At 49.8% G+C, this 27417-nt stretch overlaps 1 protein-coding gene across 1 annotated transcript in view; it reads right to left on the bottom strand.

Moving 5' to 3' along the window:
* myom3 (myomesin 3) overlaps positions 1–27374 on the bottom strand; it is a 61381-nt gene extending 34007 nt beyond the window's left edge. The window contains 10 exon segments of the mRNA XM_067237721.1: positions 1239–1400; positions 1626–1766; positions 2599–2643; positions 3696–3784; positions 4371–4463; positions 4855–5012; positions 5657–5810; positions 13495–13599; positions 23091–23218; positions 27321–27374. Of these exon segments, the coding sequence (XP_067093822.1) occupies positions 1239–1400; positions 1626–1766; positions 2599–2643; positions 3696–3784; positions 4371–4463; positions 4855–5012; positions 5657–5810; positions 13495–13599; positions 23091–23197 (1054 nt within the window). The 5' untranslated portion in view covers positions 23198–23218; positions 27321–27374.
* Positions 27375–27417: the final 43 nt, after the last annotated feature.

The raw sequence follows: 27417 nt of genomic DNA, 5'->3' as shown, positions 1-27417 counted from the left end.
AGGATCACTCTTCCTGTTGAGCTGTTCCAGTCTCTAGTCTCTCTTCCCTCCCCTCCTCTCCTCCTACTCCCTCCCTCCCGTCCTCTCCTCCTCCCTCCTCTCTTCCTCCTCTCCTTCTTCCCTCCTCTAATCCCTTCATTCTTTACTTCCTCCCTCCCTGCTTTATTCTCCCTTCTTTCCTCGCTCCTTTGATCTCTCTCCTCTCCTCCCTCCCGCTCTTTCTCGCCCTCTCTCTCTTCCTCGAATCTCTTCCTCCATCTTTTCTCCGCTCTCTCTCCCTCCATCTCTCACCCCCTCCTCCCCCTCTCTCCTCCTCCTCTCTCACCCCCTCCTCCCCCACTCTCCCCCTCCTCTCCCTCTCTCCCTCCCCTCCCTCTCTCCCCCTCCTCTCCCTCTCTCCCTCCCCTCCTCTATCTCTCTCCCTCCCTCCCTCCCCCTCCTCTCCCTCCCCCTCCTCTCCCTCCCTCCCTCCCTCCCCCTCCTCTTCCTCCCTCCCCCTCCTCTCCCTCTCTCCCCCTCCTCTCCCTCCCTCCCCCTCCTCTCCCTCTCTCCCCCTCCTCTCCCTCTCTCCCCCTCCTTCCCCGCCTCTCTCTCAGGCTTTAAGCCAAACTCAGCTACAGTCTCCGTCCTACTTGTGATGCAGATTCTTCCAGTTGAAACCCAGGTTCCTAATGACCCCCTCGGGCTGTGTCAGGCCTGAACCCTGTAACTAGACAGCCGGGCCTACAGCACTGGAGGCATTAACACATTTTTCTGGGTGAAAGTTTGTATAGAGATTTGCATGTGGACGTTTAAGTGCATCAGTGTGTGTGTGTATGTGTGTAAGTGTGTGTGTATGTGTGTATGTGTGTAAGTGTGTGTGTAAGTGTGTGTGTATGTGTGTATGTGTGTATGTGTGTATGTGTGTATGTGTGTATGTGTGTATGTGTGTATGTGTGTAAGTGTGTGTGTATGTGTGTAAGTGTGTGTGTATGTGTGTATGTGTGTGTGTGTGTATGTGTGTGTATGTGTGTAAGTGTGTGTGTGTAAGTGTGTAAGTGTGTGTATGTGTGTACGTGTGTATGTGTGTAAGTGTGTGTGTGTGTGTGTGTGTTTGTATGTGTGTAAGTGTGTGTGTATGTGTGTATGTGTGTAAGTGTGTGTGTATGTGTGTAAGTGTGTAAGTGTGTGTGTATGTGTGTATGTGTGTAAGTGTGTGTGTGTGTGCTCCTCCCCAGCCAGCAGCCCTGACCTCTGACCTCTGACACAGACGTAGGCTCTGTGTTCCCTCAGCCCCTCCCTGGTGGGCAGGCGCAGGGCGTAGCAGCCCTCCTGCTCCTTCTGCACCCCGTGCAGGGTGAGGGAGGCCCCGCGCAGGCTCGTCTGGAGCTCCACCCGGCTGGACGCACGCAGCTGCACCTCTGGAGCAAATCAAACAGCCACTCAGAAACACCACCACTGTGGACTACTGGAGACTGTGGAGACCATGTATACACGCACACACACATCCACACACACATCCATATCCATACACACACACACACACACAGACACACACACATCAATATCCATGTCCATAAACACACATCCATATCCATACCTACACACACACACACACACACACACACACAAGACAGCGCCCTCACCATCTCTGCACCAGAGCAGGTCTTGCTGGAAGGGCAGCAGGGTGGAGGAGAAGGTCACCTGCAGGGTGAGAGAGTCGCCCTCCTTGACCCAGGACGGGCCGAAGCACATCCCAAACCCAGCCTCCACCTCCGCCACAGGAACTAGAGCAGGAGGAGGGAGAGGAAGAGGAGGAAGAGGAGGGAGAGGAGGAGGAGGAGAGGAGGGGGGAAGTGATGGAAGAAGAAGAGAACCAACAAAGAAGAGTGACACCATGAGAGAGAACCAGAAAGATGAAGACCAGAGGATTCCTGCTGGAGCATGGCTCTATACAACATCCTCTCCCTCCTCCTTTCCTCCTCCCCTCCTCTCCTCCCCTCCCTGTGCATCTCAGTGTTTTAGCCCCCTCAGTTCAGTCTCACATCACAGCCTTTCCAAGTCCAACTCAGTCCAGAGCAGGAGTAGAGCCAGAGCAGCTCACCCCCCAGCCCCCTCTCCCCCCCAGCCCCCTCTCCCCCACCCCGGCCCCCTCTCCCCTCTCCCCCCCAGCCCCCTCTCCCCCCCCCAGCCCCCTTTCCCCTCTAGGTCCCCCCCACCAAGCCCCCTTCCCCCCTCAGGTCCCCCCCCCCCAGCCCCCTCTCCCCTCTCCCCCCCAGCCCCCTCTCCCTCCCCCAGCCCCCTTTCCCCTCTAGGTCCCCCCCACCAAGCCCCCTTTCCCCCTCAGGTCCCCCCCCCCCAGCCCCCTCTCCCCTCCAGTTACCCCCCCCAGCCCCCTCCCCCCCCAGTTACCCCCCAGCCCCCTCTCCCCCCCAGGTACCCCCCCCAGCCCCCTCTCCCCCCCAGTTACCCCCCCCAGCCCCCTCTCCCCCCCAGTTACCCCCCCCCAGACCCCTCTCCCCCTCAGCCCCGCAGTGCTCACAAGAGGAAAAGGAAACTTCAAAACTAGGAAGAGGAAATGAAAAAATAGATTTTTCATTCGACGACAGTGAGACTTGCCAGGAGTCCTGGAGTGCTGCAGTCCTGCCTCCACTGCCTGGTGGGCTGGAGGATGGGGGGAGGGGGAGGGAGAGGAAGAGTCAACACCAGCAGTGCAACATTTCTGTAATCTGTCACATCTAATATTCCCTTTAACCTATTTTTAACAATCGTAGGAGAGGAACATGCAGAGAAACAGGCAGGGGGCTTGAAGTCTCTAGAAACCCCTCTTCCTCTCCTCATCCTCTGCCTCACTCTCCCTTACACACACCTCCTCCTCTCCCTCCTTCACACTCTACTCCTCACCTCTCCTCTTAACCATCCTCCTTTCCCTTACACACACCTCCTCCTCTCCCTTACTCACACCTCCTCCCTCCTCCTCTCCCTTACTCATACTCTACTCCTCACCCCTCCTCTTAACCATCCTCCTCTCCCTTACTCACACCTCCTCCTCCTCCCTCCTCTTAACCATCCTCCTACTCCTCACCCTCCTCCTCTCGCTTACACACACCTCCTCCTCTCCCTCCTCCTCTCCCTTACTCCCACTCTACTCCTCACCCTTCCTCCTCTCCCTCACACACACCTCCTCTCCCTCCTCCTCTCCCTTACACACACCTCCTCCTCTCCCTCCTCCTCTCCCTTACTCCCACTCTACTCCTCACCCCTCCTCCTCTCCCTCCTCCTCTCCCTTACAAACACCTCCTCCTCTCCCTTACACACACCTCCTCCTCTCCCTTACTCTCACTCTACTCCTCACCCCTCCTCCTCTCTCTCACACACACCTCCTCCTCCTCCCTCCTCCTCTCCCTTACACACACCTCCTCCTCTCCCTCCTCCTCTCCCTTACACACACCTCCTCCTCTCCCTTACTCACACTCTACTCCTCCTCCCTCCTCCTCTGCCTTACTCACACTCTACTCCTCACCCCTCCTCTTAACCATCCTCCTTACCCTCACACCTTCACACTCCTTCTCTCACTCCTTTACCCCAGGAGGAGCTGGAAGAGGAGGAGAGGGAAGAGGAAGGAAAGGAGGAAGAGGAGGAAGGAGAGGAGGAAGGAGAGGAGGAAGAAGAGGAGGAAAAGGAGGAGGAAGACGAGGAGAAATGTGTTTTCTCACAGTTGACCACCAGGGTAGCGAAGGTGGTAGCTTCTCCCAAAATGCTCCTGGCCACCACCTTGTACTCCCCAGCATCCTCTGCAGAACATCTGGAGACAGGACAGAGGGTCAGTGTGCCTGCCTGCCTGTCTGTTTGTCTGCCTGTCTGCTTGTCTGCCTGTCTGCTTGTCTGTCTGGCTGCATGTCTGTCTGTCTGTCTGTCTGCATGGCTGTCTGCATGTCTGTCTTCATGTCTGTCTGTCTGGCTGCATGTCTGTCTGTCTGTTTGTCTGCATGGCTGTCTGCATGGTTGGCTGTCTGTCTGCATGGCTGTCTGTCTGTCTGGCTGCACGTCTGTCTGCATGTCTGTCTGTCTGGCTGCATGTCTGTCTGAATGATTGTCTGTCTGTCTGGCTGCATGTCTATCTGTCTGTCTGTCTGGCTGCATGTCTGTCTGTCTGCATGTCTGTCTGTCTGGCTGCATGTCTGTCTGAATGATTGTCTGTCTGTCTGGCTGCATGTCTATCTGTCTGTCTGTCTGGCTGCATGTCTGTCTGTCTGATTGTCTGTCTGTCTGTCTGCATGGCTGTCTGCCTGGTTGGCTGTCTGTCTGCATGGCTGTCTGTCTGATTGTCTTTCTGTCTGCCTGTCAGCCCGTCTGTGTTTTTGGAGAGGAGTCCGTGCCTCCTGATTCACCTCCTGATCTCCAGGGAGTTCAATCCAAACTTCTGCAGCAGCTTGTGGTTCCATGGCTGCCCGTACGCACTCAGGAGCTCTCCATCCTTATACCTGCACACACACACACGCACGCACGCACACACACGCGCACACACACACACATACATGCACACGCACGCACGCACACACCCACACACACACACACACATGAGAGAGATCCACCCTCGTCCCCTCGGTCACCTGGATCCCCACTCAGGTCAGGTGAACCCACACCTCCTGCCAGTCTGTCATCTCTTCAGTCTCTGTCCAGGTGTGTATGTGTCCAGGTGTGTGTGTACAGGTGTGTACAGGTGTTTCCAGGTGTGTGTGTCCAGATGTGTCCAGGTGTGTGTAAAGGCGTGTGTCCATGTGTGTGTGTACACGTGTGCAGGTGTGTGTGCAGGTGTGTTTACAGATGTGTGTGTGTCCAGGGGTGGACAGGTGTGTACAGGTGTGTGCCCACCAGGTGAGGCGGGGGGCGGGGTGGCCCTGCAGGGTGCAGGACAGGGTGACCCCCATGCCTTCCCAGACAGAGTGAGCCCTCAGGGGGACTGAGAAGGCTGGAGCCTTCTGGCTCAGGTCCTCCAGGAACTGCAGGTGGAGAGATGCCTTCTGCTCTGCCTGGACACAAACACACACACATCAGCCGTCAGACAGGCAGGGTAGACAGAAGCAGTGTTGGGCAGATTTTCTGTGTACTTGAAGCTTGAGTCTCTGTGAGGTCAAGAGGTCAGGCAGTGAGGCCCCTCGCTGAGCAGAATATAGACACGGCCCAGACAAGGACCACAACAGGCACGAATCAGGAGCTTACATGAGTAACAACTTCACATGTTGTACGTTCTAATGTATCAGTGCACTGACCACTGAGACCCTTTAAGGAAATGATTCTGTGAATTCTATGTTTGAAATGTCCAACTACTGTATTTAAGTACTCTTGAGAGAGAGAGTCTTCACTCATGCTAGCCACTCTGTTGTGGATTGGTGGCATGATCCGACGTCGAGCTAATAAAACCGAGTCAACCCTTTTATAATTGTCGTGCATCCTTGGCCTGCCTGGAGACAGAGATCTCATCCTTACAAGCAGTAAGACAAACAGACAGGTAGACAGACAGGCAGGAAGACAGACAGGTAGACTGTCAGACAGGTAGAAAGACAAACAGTCAGGCAGACAGCCAGGTAGACAGGCAAACAGACAGACAGACAGGCAGGCAGGCGGGTGCACAGACAGACAGGTAGACTGGACTGGGAGGAGGTAAGACAGGTACCTGTCTGCGGAGCGCTTGGCGGTCCACTCTCTTGCGTACTTGCTGCTGGTTCCTGATGACTTCCACCTCCACCTTCTCTGCCTCGTTCCCAAACAGGGTCCACTTGTCCCTGTGATGCTGTCCATCTTCTGCCAGGGTCTCTTGCAGAACCTCCCTGAGGAACCACACACACACTGAGGACAGAAACTCCTGCAGAACTTCCCAGAGGAACTGTGACGCTAACCCTAACCCTAACCCAACTGTTCTGACTAACCCTAAACCTACTGTTCTGACTAACCCTAACTCAACTGTTCTGACTAACCCTAACTCAACTGTTCTGACTAACCCTAACCCTACTGTTCTGACTAACCCTAACTCAACTGTTCTGACTAACCCTAACTCAACTGTTCTGACTAACCCTAACCCTACTGTTCTGACTAACCCTAACTCAACTGTTCTGACTAACCCTAACTCAACTGTTCTGACTAACCCTAACCCTACTGTTCTGACTAACCCTAACCCAACTGTTCTGACTAACCCTAGCCCAACTGTTCTGCCTAACCCTAACCCAACTGTTCTGACTAACCCTAACCCAACTGTTCTGACTAACCCTAACCCTACTGTTCTGCCTAACCCTAGCCCAGCTGTTCTGCCTACCCCTAACCCAATTGTTCTGAGTAACCTTAACTCTACTGTTCTGACTAACCTATGTGCTGATTTTTCCTGGAGAAATCCTGTTGTACCTTTTTTATTACACAAAACTTTCAACAAACATTCCCAGAAGCATATGGTTAATGGTGGTACATGTGCTGATTTTTCCTGGAGAAATCCTGTAGTACCTTTTTTATTCCACCTCAAAACCTAACCCAACTGTTCTGAGTAAAAAGACAATAGTTTGACAGAGATTCCTGCTGCTTGAACCCTGAGTGTCCGTGTGGAGAGGAGAACCAGGCTGGTTTCACCACAGTGGCATCCTGCTGCAGTCCCTTCTGCTCCTCTGTCTGGTACTGGCACACACACACTGTATGTGAGCATGCACGCGCAGACACATAAATTGTAATTTTCAACAAAACACTTCAATTTAGAACCAAATGTATAAACGTATTGATATTTGTTGAAGCTCTGATAGTGAGGAGCGCCTGCCTGTCTATTCCTGATCTATCAGACGTCACATGACGGGGACCTCTGGGGAGAGGGACCTCGGGGGAGAGGGGGACCTTGGGGGAGAGGGACCTCTGGGGAGAGGGGGACCTCGGGAGAGAGGGACCTCTGGAGAGAGGGGGACCTCGGGAGAGAGGGACCTCTGGAGAGAGGGGGACCTCGGGGGAGAGGTCCCCAGTCTCCGACCCAAAGACCCTCCTCCACCCCTCCACCCCCTTTCTACTCCTCCACCCCCTCTCTCCTCCTCCACCCCCTCTCTCCTCCTCCACCCCCTCTCTACTCCTCCACCCCCTTTTTACTCCTCCACCCCCTCTCTACTCCTCCACCCCCTTTCTACTCCTCCACCCCCTCTCTCCTCCTCCACCCCCTCTCTCCTCCTCCACCCCCTCTCTAATCCTACTCTCAACACAGTCAGATCTGTCTGACCTTCAGAGAGCTGCTCCTCTCAACACAGTCAGATCTGTCTGACCTTCAGAGAGCTGCTCCTCTCAACACAGTCAGATCTGTCTGACCTTCAGAGAGCTGCTCCTCTCAACACAGTCAGATCTGACTGACCTTCAGAGAGCTGCAGCTCAGTAGTAGAGCATGAAACTTTATAACAACAGGACACAGGTTCAAGCCCCCCCCCCCCCCCGTACATCGCTGAGGTGCAGGGAGTAATCACAACGTCTCTCTCTGGTCTGCTGTCACTAACGATATCACTGTCCCTAAACACGACACCAAATTTGAGAAAACATAAAAGTTTTGAGTGTGTTGTTGGATGAGTTTGGCCAATCACAGCATTGCTGCCTCACAACTCCTGAAGTGTAGCCTGTAGGGACACCCACCATGCACAGACAGCGCCGCTAAAACACACTGTAGAGAAAAGTATGTGGTTTTCTGTGATCTGTGATCCCCTCTCTGCATGTCTCCTTTATCTGTATGTCTCTCTTCTCTACATGCTGTGTTTGAGATCCTGTTGAACATCCTGTCATTAGACTGAACTCACAAACACTGATGTTAGGGAGAATAGAAAGACAATGCAGTCAGACAAGATCAAAGGAACTCACATTCACCAACTCCTAACTCTAGATTCAGCTACTACAGAAGAACACAGTTATAAAACCAACAAGAACCAGCCAGGAACTGGGCTGGAAACATGTAGGAACACACAAACACACAAACACATATCTAATACACACATACACACACACAGAGGATTAATACGGGGTGTGTGACACCAAATCAAATCTAACTTTATTTGCCTTTTTTTCAAGCACCGTCACAGTGGGCTTCACGTACGCCCACAGAGCTGCTTCTTAACCCAGACGCTCAAGGAAGACGAGGAAAAAGTCTGAGGAAAGCTGTAAGATGGTGAGGAGCCGTTCAGGCCCTGCTGAGACACGGTTCTGTGTGAAGCACCTCCGTGTGTCTGGCAGCAGGACAGTCTGAGGAAAGCTGTAAGATGGTGAGGAGCCGTTCAGGCCCTGCTGAGACACGGTTCTGTGTGAAGCACCTCCGTGTGTCTGGCGGCAGGACAGTCTGAGGAAAGCTGTAAGATGGTGAGGAGCCGTTCAGGCCCTGCTGAGACACGGTTCTGTGTGAAGCACCTCCGTGTGTCTGGCAGCAGGACAGTCTGAGGAAAGCTGTAAGATGGTGAGGAGCCGTTCAGGCCCTGCTGAGACACGGTTCTGTGTGAAGCACCTCCGTGTGTCTGGCAGCAGGACAGTCTGAGGAAAGCTGTAAGATGGTGAGGAGCCGTTCAGGCCCTGCTGAGACACGGTTCTGTGTGAAGCACCTCCGTGTGTCTGGCAGCAGGACAGTCTGAGGAAAGCTGTAAGATGGTGAGGAGCCGTTCAGGCCCTGCTGAGACACGGTTCTGTGTGAAGCACCTCCGTGTGTCTGGCAGCAGGACAGTCTGAGGAAAGCTGTAAGATGGTGAGGAGCCGTTCAGGCCCTGCTGAGACACGGTTCTGTGTGAAGCACCTCCGTGTGTCTGGCGGCAGGACAGTCTGAGGAAAGCTGTAAGATGGTGAGGAGCCGTTCAGGCCCTGCTGAGACACGGTTCTGTGTGAAGCACCTCCGTGTGTCTGGCAGCAGGACAGTCTGAGGAAAGCTGTAAGATGGTGAGGAGCCGTTCAGGCCCTGCTGAGACACGGTTCTGTGTGAAGCACCTCCGTGTGTCTGGCGGCAGGACAGTCTGAGGAAAGCTGTAAGATGGTGAGGAGCCGTTCAGGCCCTGCTGAGACACGGTTCTGTGTGAAGCACCTCCGTGTGTCTGGCGGCAGGACAGTCTGAGGAAAGCTGTAAGATGGTGAGGAGCCGTTCAGGCCCTGATGAGACATGGTTCTGTGTGAAGCACCTCCGTGTGTCTGGCGGCAGGACAGTCTGAGGAAAGCTGTAAGATGGTGAGGAGCCGTTCAGGCCCTGCTGAGACACGGTTCTGTGTGAAGCACCTCCGTGTGTCTGGCAGCAGGACAGTCTGAGGAAAGCTGTAAGATGGTGAGGAGCCGTTCAGGCCCTGCTGAGACACGGTTCTGTGTGAAGCACCTCCGTGTGTCTGGCAGCAGGACAGTCTGAGGAAAGCTGTAAGATGGTGAGGAGCCGTTCAGGCCCTGCTGAGACACGGTTCTGTGTGAAGCACCTCCGTGTGTCTGGCAGCAGGACAGTCTGAGGAAAGCTGTAAGATGGTGAGGAGCCGTTCAGGCCCTGCTGAGACACGGTTCTGTGTGAAGCACCTCCGTGTGTCTGGCAGCAGGACAGTCTGAGGAAAGCTGTAAGATGGTGAGGAGCCGTTCAGGCCCTGCTGAGACACGGTTCTGTGTGAAGCACCTCCGTGTGTCTGGCGGCAGGACAGTCTGAGGAAAGCTGTAAGATGGTGAGGAGCCGTTCAGGCCCTGCTGAGACACGGTTCTGTGTGAAGCACCTCCGTGTGTCTGGCAGCAGGACAGTCTGAGGAAAGCTGTAAGATGGTGAGGAGCCGTTCAGGCCCTGCTGAGACACGGTTCTGTGTGAAGCACCTCCGTGTGTCTGGCAGCAGGACAGTCTGAGGAAAGCTGTAAGATGGTGAGGAGCCGTTCAGGCCCTGCTGAGACACGGTTCTGTGTGAAGCACCTCCGTGTGTCTGGCAGCAGGACAGTCTGAGGAAAGCTGTAAGATGGTGAGGAGCCGTTCAGGCCCTGCTGAGACACGGTTCTGTGTGAAGCACCTCCGTGTGTCTGGCAGCAGGACAGTCTGAGGAAAGCTGTAAGATGGTGAGGAGCCGTTCAGGCCCTGCTGAGACACGGTTCTGTGTGAAGCACCTCCGTGTGTCTGGCAGCAGGACAGTCTGAGGAAAGCTGTAAGATGGTGAGGAGCCGTTCAGGCCCTGCTGAGACACGGTTCTGTGTGAAGCACCTCCGTGTGTCTGGCAGCAGGACAGTCTGAGGAAAGCTGTAAGATGGTGAGGAGCCGTTCAGGCCCTGCTGAGACACGGTTCTGTGTGAAGCACCTCCGTGTGTCTGGCGGCAGGACAGTCTGAGGAAAGCTGTAAGATGGTGAGGAGCCGTTCAGGCCCTGCTGAGACACGGTTCTGTGTGAAGCACCTCCGTGTGTCTGGCAGCAGGACAGTCTGAGGAAAGCTGTAAGATGGTGAGGAGCCGTTCAGGCCCTGCTGAGACACGGTTCTGTGTGAAGCACCTCCGTGTGTCTGGCGGCAGGACAGTCTGAGGAAAGCTGTAAGATGGTGAGGAGCCGTTCAGGCCCTGCTGAGACACGGTTCTGTGTGAAGCACCTCCGTGTGTCTGGCGGCAGGACAGTCTGAGGAAAGCTGTAAGATGGTGAGGAGCCGTTCAGGCCCTGATGAGACATGGTTCTGTGTGAAGCACCTCCGTGTGTCTGGCAGCAGGACAGTCTGAGGAAAGCTGTAAGATGGTGAGGAGCCGTTCAGGCCCTGCTGAGACACGGTTCTGTGTGAAGCACCTCCGTGTGTCTGGCAGCAGGACAGTCTGAGGAAAGCTGTAAGATGGTGAGGAGCCGTTCAGGCCCTGCTGAGACACGGTTCTGTGTGAAGCACCTCCGTGTGTCTGGCAGCAGGACAGTCTGAGGAAAGCTGTAAGATGGTGAGGAGCCGTTCAGGCCCTGCTGAGACACGGTTCTGTGTGAAGCACCTCCGTGTGTCTGGCAGCAGGACAGTCTGAGGAAAGCTGTAAGATGGTGAGGAGCCGTTCAGGCCCTGCTGAGACACGGTTCTGTGTGAAGCACCTCCGTGTGTCTGGCAGCAGGACAGTCTGAGGAAAGCTGTAAGATGGTGAGGAGCCGTTCAGGCCCTGCTGAGACACGGTTCTGTGTGAAGCACCTCCGTGTGTCTGGCGGCAGGACAGTCTGAGGAAAGCTGTAAGATGGTGAGGAGCCGTTCAGGCCCTGCTGAGACACGGTTCTGTGTGAAGCACCTCCGTGTGTCTGGCAGCAGGACAGTCTGAGGAAAGCTGTAAGATGGTGAGGAGCCGTTCAGGCCCTGCTGAGACACGGTTCTGTGTGAAGCACCTCCGTGTGTCTGGCGGCAGGACAGCAGCGGCGAGAGGCCACTTCCTCTGCCTGCCAGCCTCCGTCAGGACAACGCTGATCGCTTTTCACAACATCTGGAAGATTGTTGGCTGCACAGGCAGGATGTGATGTCACTCAGCCAAACTTATCAATAAAGCTCTGGCGGTTGAAGAAGACAGGCCACAGGACTGTGATGATGATGTGTGAGAGCGGGAGGATGACAGAGAGAGAGTGGGAGAGAGAGAGAGCTAGGGAGATAGAGAGAGAGAGGAAGAGAGAGCGAACTAGGGAGATAGAGAGAGAGAGGAGAGAGGAAGAGAGAGAGCTAGAGAGATAGAGGAGAGAGAGCGAGCTAGGGAGATAGAGAAAAGGAGAAAGACAGCCAGGATGTGGAGGTGAAAGAAGGATGTGCCGGCTGTGATGACTGGCTCACATGAAGACATGAATCACACAGGAAGTCATTCAGAGCCAGAGGAGCCAGTCAAGCTTAGAAGAAGAGGATAAGTCTGGGCTGAGAGGGAAGGAGGGAGGGAGGGAGGGAGGGAGGGAGGGAGGGAGGGAGGGAGGGAGGGAGGGAGGGAGGGAGGGAGGGAGGGAGGGAAGCCATTGTGTCCATTGGAGTGTTAGAGATCAGGAGGTGGCCAATTGATTTGAAACATCACAAAGACTATTAATATCTCAATGAGAGAAGAAAATAATTGACATGAGATTAGAAATGATAGATGTTGGTACCCAGTAGTAAGACCACACGTTTCGCTGAGAGTTTTTTAACAACTCAGGGCCTCATGTACTAACACTTTTGTGCCCATTTCAGGCGTATTTGTTTAGCAATTTGCGCGTAAAAGCATGGCGAGGTATGTACAAACCGCATTGAGGTGAAAGCAGACTGCCTGTCACGGGAACTGAAAATGGCAAATTGCGCTTTTCTGTGTCATGCATTCACGGGAGGGTCAAGGGGAAAGTGTGAGTTTCCCATAAAGAGATGGGAGGGGATACGTAAAGTGCGCCTATTCCGCAGTATGTACAAAAACCGCCCGTGAAATTGCGCCTCTATTTTGCGGTGAAAATTCTGCCTTCTCGAGATGGCTGAGCGGTGAGGGAGTCGGGCTATTAATCAAAAGGTTGTTAGTTCGATTCCCGGCCGTGCAAAATGATGTTGTGTCCTTGGGCAAGGAACTTCACCCTACTTGCCTCGGGGGGAATGTCCCTGTACTTACTGTAAGTCGCTCTGGATAAGAGCGTCTGCTAAATGACTAAATGTAAAATGACTAAATGAAATGACAGCAATAATCCGAGCAAGACGAAGACATAGGCCGAGGAGACGATCTTAAAGGATTTTTGCCACAAGGATCACACTTTTTCAGTTGAGTGAACACTAAATCATTTCGCGTTACAGATTAGGCAGCCATGCAATACAATTACTGGAATTTGTAATTTCGGTCCAGATTGCATTTTTTTGTGTCGGTGTGGAATTCCGGCCTTGTATAATATTTAAATTAGCTGTTTCCTCATGAAGAAGCACATCAATTTCGTTATCACCAAATCTTTGGTTTCGCTGTTTTGACTTTGGTGTTTTGACTTCAATTGCGCGTTTGAATGCACGCAATGTACGGTATAGTGTATAGTGGGCGGAGAAAGGCGCTGATTACCCGATGAACTGCAGGTTTCGTAAATACGACATAAACTGAAGTATCACAGCGTGCGCAATCTGCGGGTTGGCCTTGGCGCTAATAACGCTACGTTTGAAAATGTACGTACATGAGGCCCTCAGTGTCTTGGAGAGACATGCTGTCTAATTGAGATGTTGTTCACAACTCATTCTGATCACACTTACATTCCCCTCAGACATGGACAAACTGCTGTTGAAAGAATGACATGTTTACATAGTGTTTGGGTTTGTGTAATATGCATCCTTTAAGTTAAATAAACACCCCACATAGTTTTCTTAAATTCTAGTTATTGTAGTCATAAGTTACTGGAATCACACAGCTACCCCTGAGGTCGTTCACAAACCCAAGATGTCCTCTAATAAAAAAAAAAAATTATAATTACAGAGGGAAGTATGGTTGCAAAGTTACCAGCCCCAAACCAACATCCACTACAGGATATAGAGTTACATCAGGAGCTGTGCTATGATTGGTGAGTTACATCAGGAGCTGTGCTGTGATTGGGGAGTGTGGCTGAGTGGACTGTACCATGTTCTGTTGCAGGGGAACTTCCCGATGTTCAGGATCTCTTTGACGGACATCAGGTCGCCGGGGATTATGGGATAGTAGTCAGCATAGGAGGCCTCCTCGTCACTGGGGTCATTAGGAGAGAGAGAGGGAGGGAAGGAGAGAGGGAGGGAGAGGGGGAGAGTGAGAGAGGGGAATAGGGAGGGAGGGAGGAGGGGAGAGAGAGAGAGGGGAATAGGGAGGGAGAGAGAGAGGGAGGAGGGGGGGAGAGAGAGAGGGAGGGGAATAGGGAGGGAAGGAGAGAGGGAGGAGAATAGGGAGGGAGAGAGAGAGGGAGGAGGGGGGGAGAGAGAGAGGGAGGGGAATAGGGAGGGAAGGAGAGAGGAGGAGAATAGGGAGGGAGAGAGAGAGAGAGGGAGGGGATTGAGAGAGACAGGATGTAATGAAGTGAGAATAAATCATTAAAGGTTGTTGGAGAAAAGCGCCTGCTATATAAACAAAATGTAATAAAAAGAAATTAAGATTGTACATTTAGGAACACACATAACCCTAACCCTATACACTCTACATATCACATAACCCTAACCCTAATACACTCTATATATCACATAACCCTAACCCCATACACTCACAAACACAGTCTAACGTTCTGCACTAATACAGTCTAACATTCTGATCATAATGTATCACAACAATGAACTGTAATAATGTATCATAATAATTGTATTAATGTTTAGTAGTGATGTAATAACATAGTTCTGGAAGGGGAGAACCACACAGGAAGAGGAAGGCTTCATTAACCCACGCCAGGACGATCTGGGAGACACATTTCCATCCAGGTAGATTTAACTTAACTGTAAACAGATAAAGATTGTCTGGCTGTTATGGTTTTATCTGTTGCCCCGGAGGGAGATGCGGGTAACTGCATCATAAAACAATTAATCCCTTTTCAACCGTTTATCAGTTTTACTGTTCTCCTGCTGTTCCTTGTCCGGCCACCAGGGGGAGCCCCAGCAGAGGCAGCTGCTTATGTGGTCAGGGTTGTATCATAAAACAGAAGCGTAAAACAAGCGTAGGGTGAAACCACCAGATCAAGTTGAGGCAGACGAGAGAAATGTTCATTATTGTTAATTTTCATGTAAATCAGGTTTGAAATAGGAATGATTTGGCTTTTTCCTAAAAGATTCTGTTGTTTAGTTTGTTTTCTAATTGGTTGTTGGGAGACCATGTGACCCAGGAAGTGGCTGAAGGAGAGGAGGGGGAGGGTTCTGCAGTTCTCATTAAAAACAAATCTGTCTCATTCCTCTGTCTGGTGCAAGGTGACACACAGTATCTTCATATTACCAACATTCACAACCTATACTCTCTGGTGTATTGGTGTCATTAAGCTACACCTCCAGAAAAACACTTTACATTGCTTATTATTATCATATTTTACATTCCCTGATACAAATTAGACTGACTGGTACAGGTCAGATGCGTTTACTTGCAGAGCGAAATGTCCCCAATTTAAATCCCCCTGTTGCTTTGGATACCAGCATCTGTTACGGTGTTTGTCAGTCTCTAAGACACATTTCTTGAATGTGTACTGTGTTTTCTCCAAACTCTAAACACACATCTTCATACTTACACTGTTTTGGCCGAACCCTTGACCTTGACCAACACTTTATTTATGGTGATTTTTAAATAATTTACAGACAATACATTTTAGAAGTTATATGATGTAAAATGATGTTACAACAACAATTGACATCTCACATGAAATATGACAGACAGACCTAAGGGAACGATAAAAATAAATAAAAATAATAATAAAAGACAAAACAGCATCCCTTATATCCCTATATTTCAGTATATGAGTAGGACAGATCAATAGTGACAAGATATAATACAGTGACAAGATATACAATATATATTTACAGTTTTAGGCCAGGTAATATATTTACATGTTGTTTAAAAGGATCCCATGTTTTATGAAATGTATTCATTGAGCCATTCAGTGTACATCTTATTTTTTCTAGTTTTATGTTTTGCATCATGTCTCTGATCCATTGATTATGTGTTGGAGGCTTCGAATCTTTCCATTTAAAAAGAATGGCACGCTTAGCCAATAATGAGGAGAAAGCAATGACCCGTTGCAGGTTTGCTGGCGGATCGGAGTCCTCTGAACACGGTGTGATACCAAAGATGGCAGTTGCAGAAGAACGCTGAATATAACCCTAATTTCCCAAATATATAATTATCATATATGATAATTATATACTTGGGAAATTGTTTTGAAATAGGAATCCCAGAACTCAGTGAGTTTTGAGCAAGACCACTGCGACCAACGGCCACTGCGTCCGTTGGTCGCAGTGGCCTGTTTGCATCTGTCACAAACAGGGTTTATATCTGGAAATATTCTTGCAAGTTTAACTTTTGAATAGTGTAGACGGTGCAAGACTTTAAACTGTATTAAAGCATGTCTTGAGCAAATAGACGAGGCATGTACCCTGAAAAGAGCCATCTCCCATTCTACATCAGAAAGTGTTACCCCAATATCATTAACCCATTCCTCCCTTACATGAGATACAGAGGGATTCAGTATGTTCATGGTCTCTGCATAAATCATTGATACTCGACCTCCTTTTAACAAATTAACCTTTAACAGAGTCCAAGCAGGATAAGGGAGGGAGGTTTGGAAAGTTAGGAAATTTCTTACACAAAATGGTCCATATTTTGCAGACAGCTGTTCAATGTTGGCAAAAGTGTTTTAAAAATATAGGTCCCTTATGCTATGTATACCTTTATCACGCCAGATCTGGAAGCCATTGTCAAACATATGGCTGGAAAAGATGATTATTCATTATAGGAGAGTAGATAGAGATGTTTTGGATGCCTAAGCATTTTTTGAATTGTTTGAGGATGCGCAAAGACTGACTTACAATGACATTTCCATTCACATTATTCACTATTGTTGGTAAAGATGCACAGAGTAAAGCAGGAAGTGAGTGTGGCCTACTTGAATCCACACAGGGGCTGTGTCATCCCAGTCCTTTAGCGAGAGATATGAGAGCAGTAATATGAACGGAGACTTGGCAGGGACAAGCCACCACAGGCTTTAGGTCTCTCCATAAACCCTTTCCTTATACGTGCAGCTTTACTATTCCAAATAGAAGAAGATACTGACTGGCTGAAGGCTTTGAAAAATGACATTGGTATGAATATAGGTATAGCTTGAAATAAATAAAGATATTTGGGTACTACATTCATCTTTATAGAATTTAGTCTCCCAATAAGGGAGTCAGCCACTCACCTCTCAGCCAACTGACTCCCTTATTGGGAGACTATGAATTTAGTCATTTAGCAGATGCTCTTATCCAGAGCGACTTACAGTAAGTACAGGGACATTCCCCCGAGGCAAGTAGGGTGAAGTGCCTTGCCCAAGGACACAACGTCAGTTGGCACGACCGGGAATCGAACTGGCAACCTTCGGATTACTAGCCCGATTCTACACACTGCTGGGGGGAATTGAAAACACCATAATAAAAAGGTTTTCATAAAACCATTGACTATAACATGTCCTTGAATTTTGGATATGTTCCACCTCATGAGTTTGACATGATGTAAATCATAAAACTCACAAATACTGCAATTGTCCTTCTTACAGGCTGTTTATTTTCTATTTACATTATAGAGCAATTGCATTTTGAGTTCTTGTTACTGTAGTGGTCACAGTATACAAATAGTAGTACTGTTAGTCAACAACACAAATTCATTACTGTAAATTGTAATTTGGGAACAAAGGCTAAGAAAACAAGGAAATAAACAAAGCATTGTCACCTGGGTAACAGAGCTTGAGTACAGTACTGTTCATTCTGGGTCAGCATCCTATCTCTGACCAGGGTCAGGCCAGAGATTTTCCTCAACTTCACAGGCAATGTTTTCTCTAGCCAAACAGCAGGGAAAAATGCCCTTAAATGCCTGAGCCATCTCTGACAAGACTCAAGAGCAATGTCCCCTCAAGCTTCTTCCATGGCTTGGAGAAAGTTGTTCTGTACATATGGATTTCTGTCATAGTGTGGCATAGATCTCATTTGAGATTGTTGTTCTTCTTACTCTTCCTCTCCCTTGTCCACATCCTCTCATTCTGACAATTCTGCCTCTTCCTCTGTTATTTGCATCCATGATTTCAAAGTACAGGTGAGTTTACCTTTGTATTTATTCCAAACAACTGATTGCTTGTTGAGTATTTTTGCTTGTTACGTGGATAATTGTTTGTTAAGGGTGTTTGAATTGCGCTGGTTTGAGTTTACTTATCAAATGGCAGTGTTTTCTAAATGACATTGTGGTGACAATTGTGTCTTAAAGTGAGAGGTGTGTTTAGACTTTTGCAAAGAAGTGTGAATGAACCTGAGTATTGTGTCATAATGGTTAAATTGTGTTTAAAGATTGGGGTACATGGTCTTTCTACTGGGAATTGGCAAGATGGTTTTGTGAGGATACCATTTTTGTGTGTTAGCAATCGAGAAAAACTGTTAATGAACACATTAATTGAAAAAGAATGGATTGTAATGTGTAGGTGGTGCAGTTCTCCTTCACATCAGAAACACTGAACTGTATGTTTTTAACATGTGCGTCATCAAGCACCTCTTCTACAACCTGCAGCTTCACAGCAACGCTGCTGTTCAGAACAACGCTGGGACAAACAAGCATTGCGTTCTAATCTCAACCTTTGTGGAAGTTAAAGTTTCCGTGTTAGAAAGAGAAGCAGAGCGATAAGAGTGAGAGAGAGAGAATAAGAGAATGAGAGGGAGAGAGAGAATAAGAGAATGAGAGAGGAAGAGAATGAGAGAGAGAGAATGACAGAATGAGAGGGAGAGAGAGAATAAGAGAATGAGAGAGAGATGAAACACAGAGAGCTATTTCTGGATGGAGCATGTTGGCTGCAGCCACCCAGACAGCAGCTGGGGCCAAGGCTAGGTGCTCTCATGTGAGGCCCAGCAGAGGAGGCCCAGCCAGCACCTACAACATGACCCGCTTCCTCTCAACTGAGATGAATCTGATCATCGGCCTCAGTTTTTTCCCCTTTTCTCTCATGCCTGAATTCCTGTGGTCTGTTAGGAGGCTAGCTCACTGAGGGGACAAAACACTATAGGTACGTTGCCCTTCGATGAACCTGGCAACAGTACAAACCTGGCAACCCATTCAAGCCTATTAAAGGTGGTTTATGGATCACAGGTTCTACATGGAAAGTGGGATATGGATCAGTAACCTAACTCTAATCCCATTTTAAATTAAATAGTGGGCTATTTTCTCTGGATGAGTGAGGATGGTGTGCAGTCGTTTCATGAACACGCTGGGTCTTTAAGATGAGACTCTGTGGTCTCCATGGTGACACGCTGCAATGAAACACAAGTGTCCCAAAGGTAAAAGTATTGTCTACAGCTCTGATTTCACACACACACACACACACACAGAAGTCAAAGAGATGCAGTTTCACATGGGCACGCAAAGGTCTTTAATACCCAGCAGATGCCAGTGCCCACACAGACAGACACACACACATACTCAGTCCTAGCAGATGTCAGGGTGGGTTTAATAGGAATCACTGCCAGCCCGCCCTGATTGGGTCTATTCAGATCAGCCTGCATATTGGCAGGATGTAATTGGTGTGGTTTCATCTACACTTATTAGAGCAGAGTTACCTGGGGCTCAGTCTCCAGGGACAGAGTTGGTTCTCGGGGAGACAGAAGCAACTATCTTGAGGAGAAGCATTAGACATTCTTAGTCTGGTGCGAGGTGGAGGGGGCAGGGGGCACACAGGGGGCACACAGGGGGCAGGGGGGACACACAGGGGGCACACAGGGGGCACACAGGGGGCAGGGGGCACACAGGGGGCAGGGGGGCACACAGGGGGCACACAGGGGGCACACAGGGGGCAGGGGGAACACAGGGGGCACACAGGGGGCACACAGGGGACACACAGGGGGCACACAGGGGGCACACAGGGGGCACACAGGGGGCAGGGGGCACACAGGGGGCACACAGGGGGCAGGGGGCACACAGGGGGCAGGGGGCACGCAGGGGGCAGGGGGCACGCAGGGGGCAGGGGGGCACACAGGGGGCAGGGGGCACACAGGGGGCAGGGGGCACACAGGGGGCACGGGGGCACACAGGGGGCAGGGGGGCACACAGGGGGCAGGGGGCACACAGGGGGCAGGGGGCACACAGGGGGCACACAGGGGGCAGGGGGCACACAGGGGGCACACAGGGGGCAGGGGGGCACACAGGGGGCAGGGGGCACACAGGGGGCACACAGGGGGCAGGGGGCACACAGGGGGCACACAGGGGGCACACAGGGGGCACACAGGGGGCACACCTGGTGACTCGTCCATTGTAGACTGCATGTCCAACTGGACATTGTCAAACTCACACCCATTTAATATTGTCCCAGAGCATGACTGTACAACTTTAATCTTGCTTAATCTTAAACCCCTGCATTTTAAATAAGAGCATTTCTCAGATTTTGTCCATGCTGGGTTGGGGTTGTCTAGCCTCATCCCTCATCCCCAGCCTCATCCCTAGCCTCATCCCTAGCCCCATCCCTAACTTCATCCCTAGCCCCATCCCTAGCCTCATCCCTAGCCCCATCCCTAACCTCATCCCTAGCCCCATCCCTAGCCTCATCCCTAGCCCCATCCCTAACCTCATCCCTAGCCCCATCCCTAGCCTCATCCCTAGCCCCATCCCTAGCCTCATCCCTAGCCCCATCCCTAACCTCATCCCTAGCCCCATCCCTAACCTCATCCCTAGCCCCATCCCTAACCTCATCCCTAGCCCCATCCCTAGCCTCATCCCTAGCCCCATCCCTAGCCCCATCCCTAGCCCCATCCCTAACCTCATCCCCAGCCCCATCCCTAACCTCATCCCTAGCCTCATACCTATCCTGTAGGTAAATGCAGTGTTTCACTTTTTTACGTTTGACAGCCTTACTCCACTAAGTTTTTTTTTCTTTCATCTGTAATATAAAAGACAATTTCGCTCCAGGACAAGATTCAATAGATACATTTTTTTTGGGATTGCCAACTTATAGTGTAGGAGAAACTTATAGTGTAGGAGAAACTATAAACCAACAAAACAAATGAACAAAAACAGCATACATAGTCAATACCCGTGCATATGGAGCTCTCTATTTGTGTAGCCGTTACACTGTAGCACATCAACTGTAATAAGAGGAACAACACAGGGGCCAAACACATAAAAACGTTTGAAAAAGCAGAAGTATGAAGAGGAGCCCAAGGTGACATGTGAACACATTGTTCTTAACCCCGACCCTGACGGAAAACAAGAAGTCACGTCACTCTGTCCCACTGTGATGATGATCATGCAAATTCCTGTTACTTCCTGTTTCTTCTTCTTGAGTGTCAAACTCCGGGGGGAGTGCCTGCACTTAAATAGCTGACTTCTTCTGTGTTGGAGGTGTACAGAAGAACAATATGGAATATTTAGGGCAGGAGACACTGGGGACCCAAACGCATTCTCTCCATCTCTCTCTCTCCCCATCTCTCTCAGAATATCTCATGAATGTTGCTGTAATTGCTCTTGTTAAAGTGTAATATCTCCATGTGGGTTGAGGCCGAACTAGTGCTAACTTCTTCTCCTGTTTCTGTGTAATGGCTCTTCCCAGATCCCCAAGCCTGCACTGCCTGCATGTGTGTGTGTGTGTGTGTCTGACGTGTGTGTGTCTGACGTGTGTGTGTGTGTGTCTGACGTGTGTGTGTGTGTGTCTGACGTGTGTGTGTGTCTGACGTGTGTGTGTGTGTGTGTCTGACGTGTGTGTGTGTGTGTGTGTGTCTGACGTGTGTGTGTGTGTGTCTGACGTGTGTGTGTGTGTCTGACGTGTGTGTGTGTGTGTCTGACGTGTGTGTGTGTGTGTGTCTGACGTGTGTGTGTGTGTGTGTGTCTGACGTGTGTGTGTGTCTGACGTGTGTGTGTGTGTGTCTGACGTGTGTGTGTGTCTGACGTGTGTGTGTGTGTCTGTACGTGTGTGTGTGTGTGCGTCGGTGTGCACTGCACGTCTACCCACATGTCTGTGTGTGTGTGTCAATATGCTTGATTTAAGACACGTCAAGATGTGTGTGTGTGCATTTGCGTGTACGTGTGTGTATCTAAATCTACCCTTCAACAGCAGTGTCCCTGGGGTATTTTGGTATAAATGTCTGAGTGATCTCAAATCTTCCCCCATAATCTTCAACCATAACACATCAGGGCTCAATTACAAGCAAACGCTCTCAGTCACCAACACTTCCCCTGTTCACCAACACTTCCCCTGCTCACCAACACTTCCCCTGCTCACCAACACTTCCCCTGTTCACCAACACTTCCCCTGCTCACCAACACTTCCCCTGTTCACCAACACTTCCCCTGTTCACCAACACTTCCCCTGTTCAGCAACACTTCCCCTGCTCACCAGAACTTCCCCTGCTCACCAACACTTCCCCTGTTCACCAACACTTCCCCTGTTCACCAACACTTCCCCTGTTCAGCAACACTTCCCCTGTTCAGCAACACTTCCCCTGTTCACCAACACTTCCCCTGCTCACCAACACTTCCCCTGTTCACCAACACTTCCCCTGTTCAGCAACACTTCCCCTGTTCAGCAACACTTCCCCTGTTCACCAACACTTCCCCTGCTCACCAACACTTCCCCTGTTCAGCAACACTTCCCCTGTTCACCAACACTTCCCCTGCTCACCAACACTTCCCCTGTTCACCAACACTTCCCCTGTTCAGCAACACTTCCCCTGCTCACCAACACTTCCCCTGTTCACCAACACTTCCCCTGTTCACCAACACTTCCCCTGTTCAGCAACACTTCCCCTGCTCACCAGAACTTCCCCTGCTCACCAACACTTCCCCTGTTCACCAACACTTCCCCTGTTCAGCAACACTTCCCCTGTTCAGCAACACTTCCCCTGTTCACCAACACTTCCCCTGTTCACCAACACTTCCCCTGTTCACCAACACTTCCCCTGTTCAGCAACACTTCCCCTGCTCACCAACACTTCCCCTGCTCACCAACACTTCCCCTGTTCACCAACACTTCCCCTGTTCAGCAACACTTCCCCTGCTCACCAGAACTTCCCCTGCTCACCAACACTTCCCCTGTTCACCAACACTTCCCCTGTTCACCAACACTTCCCCTGTTCAGCAACACTTCCCCTGTTCAGCAACACTTCCCCTGTTCACCAACACTTCCCCTGCTCACCAACACTTCCCCTGTTCAGCAACACTTCCCCTGTTCACCAACACTTCCCCTGCTCACCAACACTTCCCCTGTTCACCAACACTTCCCCTGTTCAGCAACACTTCCCCTGCTCACCAGAACTTCCCCTGCTCACCAACACTTCCCCTGTTCACCAACACTTCCCCTGTTCACCAACACTTCCCCTGTTCACCAACACTTCCCCTGCTCACCAACACTTCCCCTGTTCAGCAACACTTTCCCTGTTCAGCAACACTTCCCCTGCTCACCAACACTTCCCCTGTTCACCAACACTTCCCCTGTTCACCAACACTTCCCACACAAAATGGCATCCGGCAGCATGACTTGGCGATGTCGCCCTCTCCCTCACCTGGAAGTGAAGGTCTTCTTCTTCTTCTGGGAGGACAGCTGCATACTGTGGGACATCTGGGAGGACTGCTCTTCCTGCACCCGCTGCATCACTGTCCTGGTTGTCATGGTGACCTCCTACCCCGGTACCTGCAGGGAGGTGGGGAGGGAGGGGGAGAACATCTGTTGGGCTGCAGCTGACAGGAAGTGGGCGGGACCACCAGTCACCTCTAGCTCAACTGAAGTTCATCTCTGCTGGGCTTGTCTGCCAGGAAACTGCTTCTCTTTGGACTGACTACAGAACAGCCCTTATTAAAAAAAAACTATACTTCGAGTTTTATTTGTAAGTACCGTATTTCTTCAAATAAACGCTGCAGCGTTTATTAAATAACGTTCATTTTTGGTGCGCCATTTATTCGAGGGCGGCGTTTATTCGAGGGCGGCGTTTAATTAGTAAGGGTGATCTCGTGAATTGTAGCTGCAGTGCAGCCATAGACAACTTTGTTGCTGACATTGTGACAAATGAATCATGCTGCTAAAAACGCAGGTTTTATTTACTACGACTGACCTCCTTGTCTATTCTTTGTTTGTCTATGAGTGCGGCAACTCCCTTTCTCATTGGCTATCAATTAGGTGTGCGTTGGTAGTACAACTGTCTCAAATATACTGTAGGTGTTCTACATTGTGTAGAAATCTGAAGCAGCATGCCTAAATGTTCATACACATTAGCTTTCAAACAGAAAGTTATGTACATGTGTAATAAATACTGGGGTTGAATTTAACCAATTAAACAACCGTTTTCAGATTTTTTTGGTGCTGCATTTATTCGAGGGCGGCGTTTATTACACAACGTTCATTTTTGGTGCGGCGTTTATTCGAGGGCGGCGTTTATTCGTAGAAATACGGTATACGTAAGTATAAAAAGTATCCCATTATCATGGTACTTGAAGTATACTAGCAGTGTACTTATTTATATACTATTTTTATACTAAGTAAACTGAATTGGCCCACTTTTTAGTTAATTTAGTACACTTTAAAGTACACATAGTGTATTCCAAGCTTACTCTAATACTTTAAAGTAACCTGTGTAGTGCACTTTCAGTTCATGAAAGTACACTTCCTAAAGAACTTCAAAGTATACTTTGTAATACTTTCAAGTGCACTTTCAATTAATGCAAGTACTTCAAGAAGTAAACTTAATAAATGTCCATTTACTATGATTTACTAAAATATTTAAATGTTTCGGGGCCGCTCAAACGCTGCCGATCTTGCGTCACGGGGGCCCTCGCCAAGTGACACTGCAGATTATTAGATGAAAGAAGCTAATTACGGCATCAGGACATTCACAGTGTTAATCCAGCTCTTGTTATCAAACGTAAGTCATTTAACTCATGGTTACAATGGTAAACCAGCACTACAATGACAATTACCACGCAACAAAACACTACATTCTAAGCACACATTAAAAAAACGATATTCATGAAGTTACATTTGTATTTCTAACAAACAGCAAACTTATCAGAAAATTTTAACACTCTATTTACCACGTTGCATCATGGGAATTGACCATCCAATGACCCACGCTATCTTAATTTTTTCACGTCGTTATTTCGTTCTTCAGTCAGTTTGACAGTATAACCTTCAAATGCACAATGCAACCCTTCTGTCTGCTTCTTTCTCAAATAGCGTTTTAGTTTTTTCCATTAATACTCCAATTGATCATTATTAGTATAAAAGTATAGGGCTTCAAAATGTTTTGGCAGTAATTAAGGTTACATCTTCAGCAAAAAAAAGATTCAATGTGCAATGCATAATAGATTTTCCTTGATTTTCCTTTTAATATTTAGAATATACAAGATGTATAAAAAAAATTAACTTGTAATGTTCTTTGTATTTTGACGGTTTTTGCTGTATAATAAAAGAAAACGTACATCCTACTCCAGGAGAAATGTGTAACAATTTTATTTTTCTAAGCATACTTCTTAAAAGTATATCAAAAGTGAACTATTTTCTAAGCTTACTTCTTAAAAGTATATCAAAAGTGAACTATTTTCTAAGCATACTTCTTAAAAGTATATCAACAGTGAACTAAAAGTCTACCATCCATTTTTGTAGCATGCTTACACTATACTTTGATATACTTTTTTTCTTTCTTGATGGAGTCCATGCTATTTATGGTGGTGTATGTAAGGTAAGCTATTTATGGTGGTGTATGTAAGGTAAGCTATTTATGGTGGTGTATGTAAGGTAAGCTATTTAAGGTGGTATATGCTAGCAAATTACATGCTACCTAGATAATGTGACGCATGCTAGCTAGCTAATGTGATGTATATTAGTGAATGTGATGTATATTAGTGAATGTGATGTATATTAGTGAATGTGATGTAGCACTAATGTGATGGCAGAAAGGGGTGGCGTGGGTGGATGGGTGGATTTGTTTTGCGTCTCTATTAAATGAATCAGCCCTTAGTTTGTCACAAAGCACGTAATCACTCGTCAGTTCAGCCTGCCAGCTACCCTCCTGCACCCCTCCCGTCATTAATCTCACTCTGCCCCAGGGAGGCTAAAGGCCGCAATATGCTTCTGCGTCTCCGTTAACGGATTGGCGGGTGCACGGATACGGCTCTAGATCCAGCAGCACAATCAGGTCGCGCCTGAGCGATAGTCTCCCGTAGCCAGAGCCCCTCTGCGTTAGCGTCGTAAACACCCTGATATGTAGCTGTTTCTGTGCGTGTTCAATTACCACAAGTGTCTGGTCCTAAATAGCGCTGCTTGGCTAAGTAGCTGACCAGCTAACTACCTACTAGCTAGACTAACTGTCTGAGTGCCTAACTAGCAAGCTGGCAAACTGAACTAGCTGGCTGAACAGATAACTGGCTAGCTGGTTGAATATTGAACTAGATAAATTAATGACCAGGTAACTGACTAACTGGCTGACTGATAAAATGGCTTGCTAGCTAACCTTTTAGCAGGCCTGGCTGTTTCCTCTCAGTTGTGGGGCCTGTTGGAATATAGACTGAAAGGACCACCTCCAGCGTGTCAGCGCTGGAAGGCCTGGACTCAATGCCCCGGAGCATTACATTACATTACATTTAGTCATTTAGCAGAATCTCTTATCCAGAGCGTCTGCTAAATGAGGCAGAGGCTGGGGGCAGAGAGGCCTGGAGGCTGGGGACAGAGAGGCTGGGGGCAGAGAGGCTGGGAGGCTGAGGGCAGAGAGGCCTGGAGGCTGGGGGCAGACAGGCTGGGGGCAGAGAGGCCGGGAGGCTGGGGGCAGAGAGGCCTGGAGGCTGGGGGCAGAGAGGCCGGAGGCTGGGGCAGACAGGCGGGAGGCTGGGGGCAGAGAGGCTGGGGGCAGAGAGGCCTGGAGGCTGGGGGCAGAGAGGCTGGGCAGAGAGGCTGGGAGGCTGGGGGCAGAGAGGCCTGGAGGCTGGGGGCAGGAGGCTGGGGTTAGAGAGGCTGGGAGGCTGGGGGCAGAGAGGTTGGGAGGCTGGGGCAGAGAGGCCTGGAGGCTGAGGGCAGAGAGGCTGGGAGGCTGGGGGCAGAGAGGCCTGGAGGCTGGGGGCAGAGAGGCTGGGGGCAGAGAGGCTGGGAGGCTGGGGGCAGAGAGGCCTGGAGGCTGGGGGCAGAGAGGCTGGGAGGCTGGGGTTAGAGAGGCTGGGAGGTTGGGGGCAGAGAGGCTGGAGGCTGGGGGCAGAGAGGCCTGGAGGCTGAGGGCAGAGAGGCCAGGAGGCTGAGGGGCAGAGAGGCCTGGAGGCAGACAGGCTGGGGGCAGAGAGGCTGGGAGGCTGGGGGCAGAGAGGCTGGGAGGCTGGGGCAGAGAGGCTGGGAGGAATGAGGCTGGGAGTAAATTTCACAGTGTTCCGTTTCCTCTCTTTATAGAAACAGCAGTCAAACTCCCAGATAAATAAAGGCAAACTGTAAAGTTACGTATTATTCTTTACAGACAGTATCACTTAACAACTGCCCCAACGCAACAATCAGATCTTTTATATTTTCCCAAGAGAGCAATTAAACACACCTTCACAGATCTGGAATCTGCTTACACAAGACTGTTAGTTAACTATAGAGGAGCAAGCAGAGTCTTAGGGGAGTCAACAGAGTGTCTGAGGAGAATGTGTCACCAGGCGGGCCTGGCCTGGACAGGACTGGTTACTGGCTGGTTAGCCCTTAACCACTCCTTCATACAGCTGCAGTGGGGCTTGAGTTTAGCCAACACAGCGCTGGACAGTCAGGGAACAGAAACACTCACGTTTGTCTGTGAAGAAAGAGTCTTAGTCCACGGCCTCGCAGGTCAACGAAAGGAAGGATGATCTTCGTAGGCTGTCTGTCTGCCTGTCTCTGCCTGC

Source organism: Osmerus mordax, chromosome 6 (genome assembly GCF_038355195.1).
Source record: "Osmerus mordax isolate fOsmMor3 chromosome 6, fOsmMor3.pri, whole genome shotgun sequence".
NCBI lineage: Eukaryota > Metazoa > Chordata > Actinopteri > Osmeriformes > Osmeridae > Osmerus > Osmerus mordax.
The sequence above is the reverse complement of the archived record's forward strand: the minus strand, read 5'-3'. Positions and strand labels throughout refer to the sequence as shown.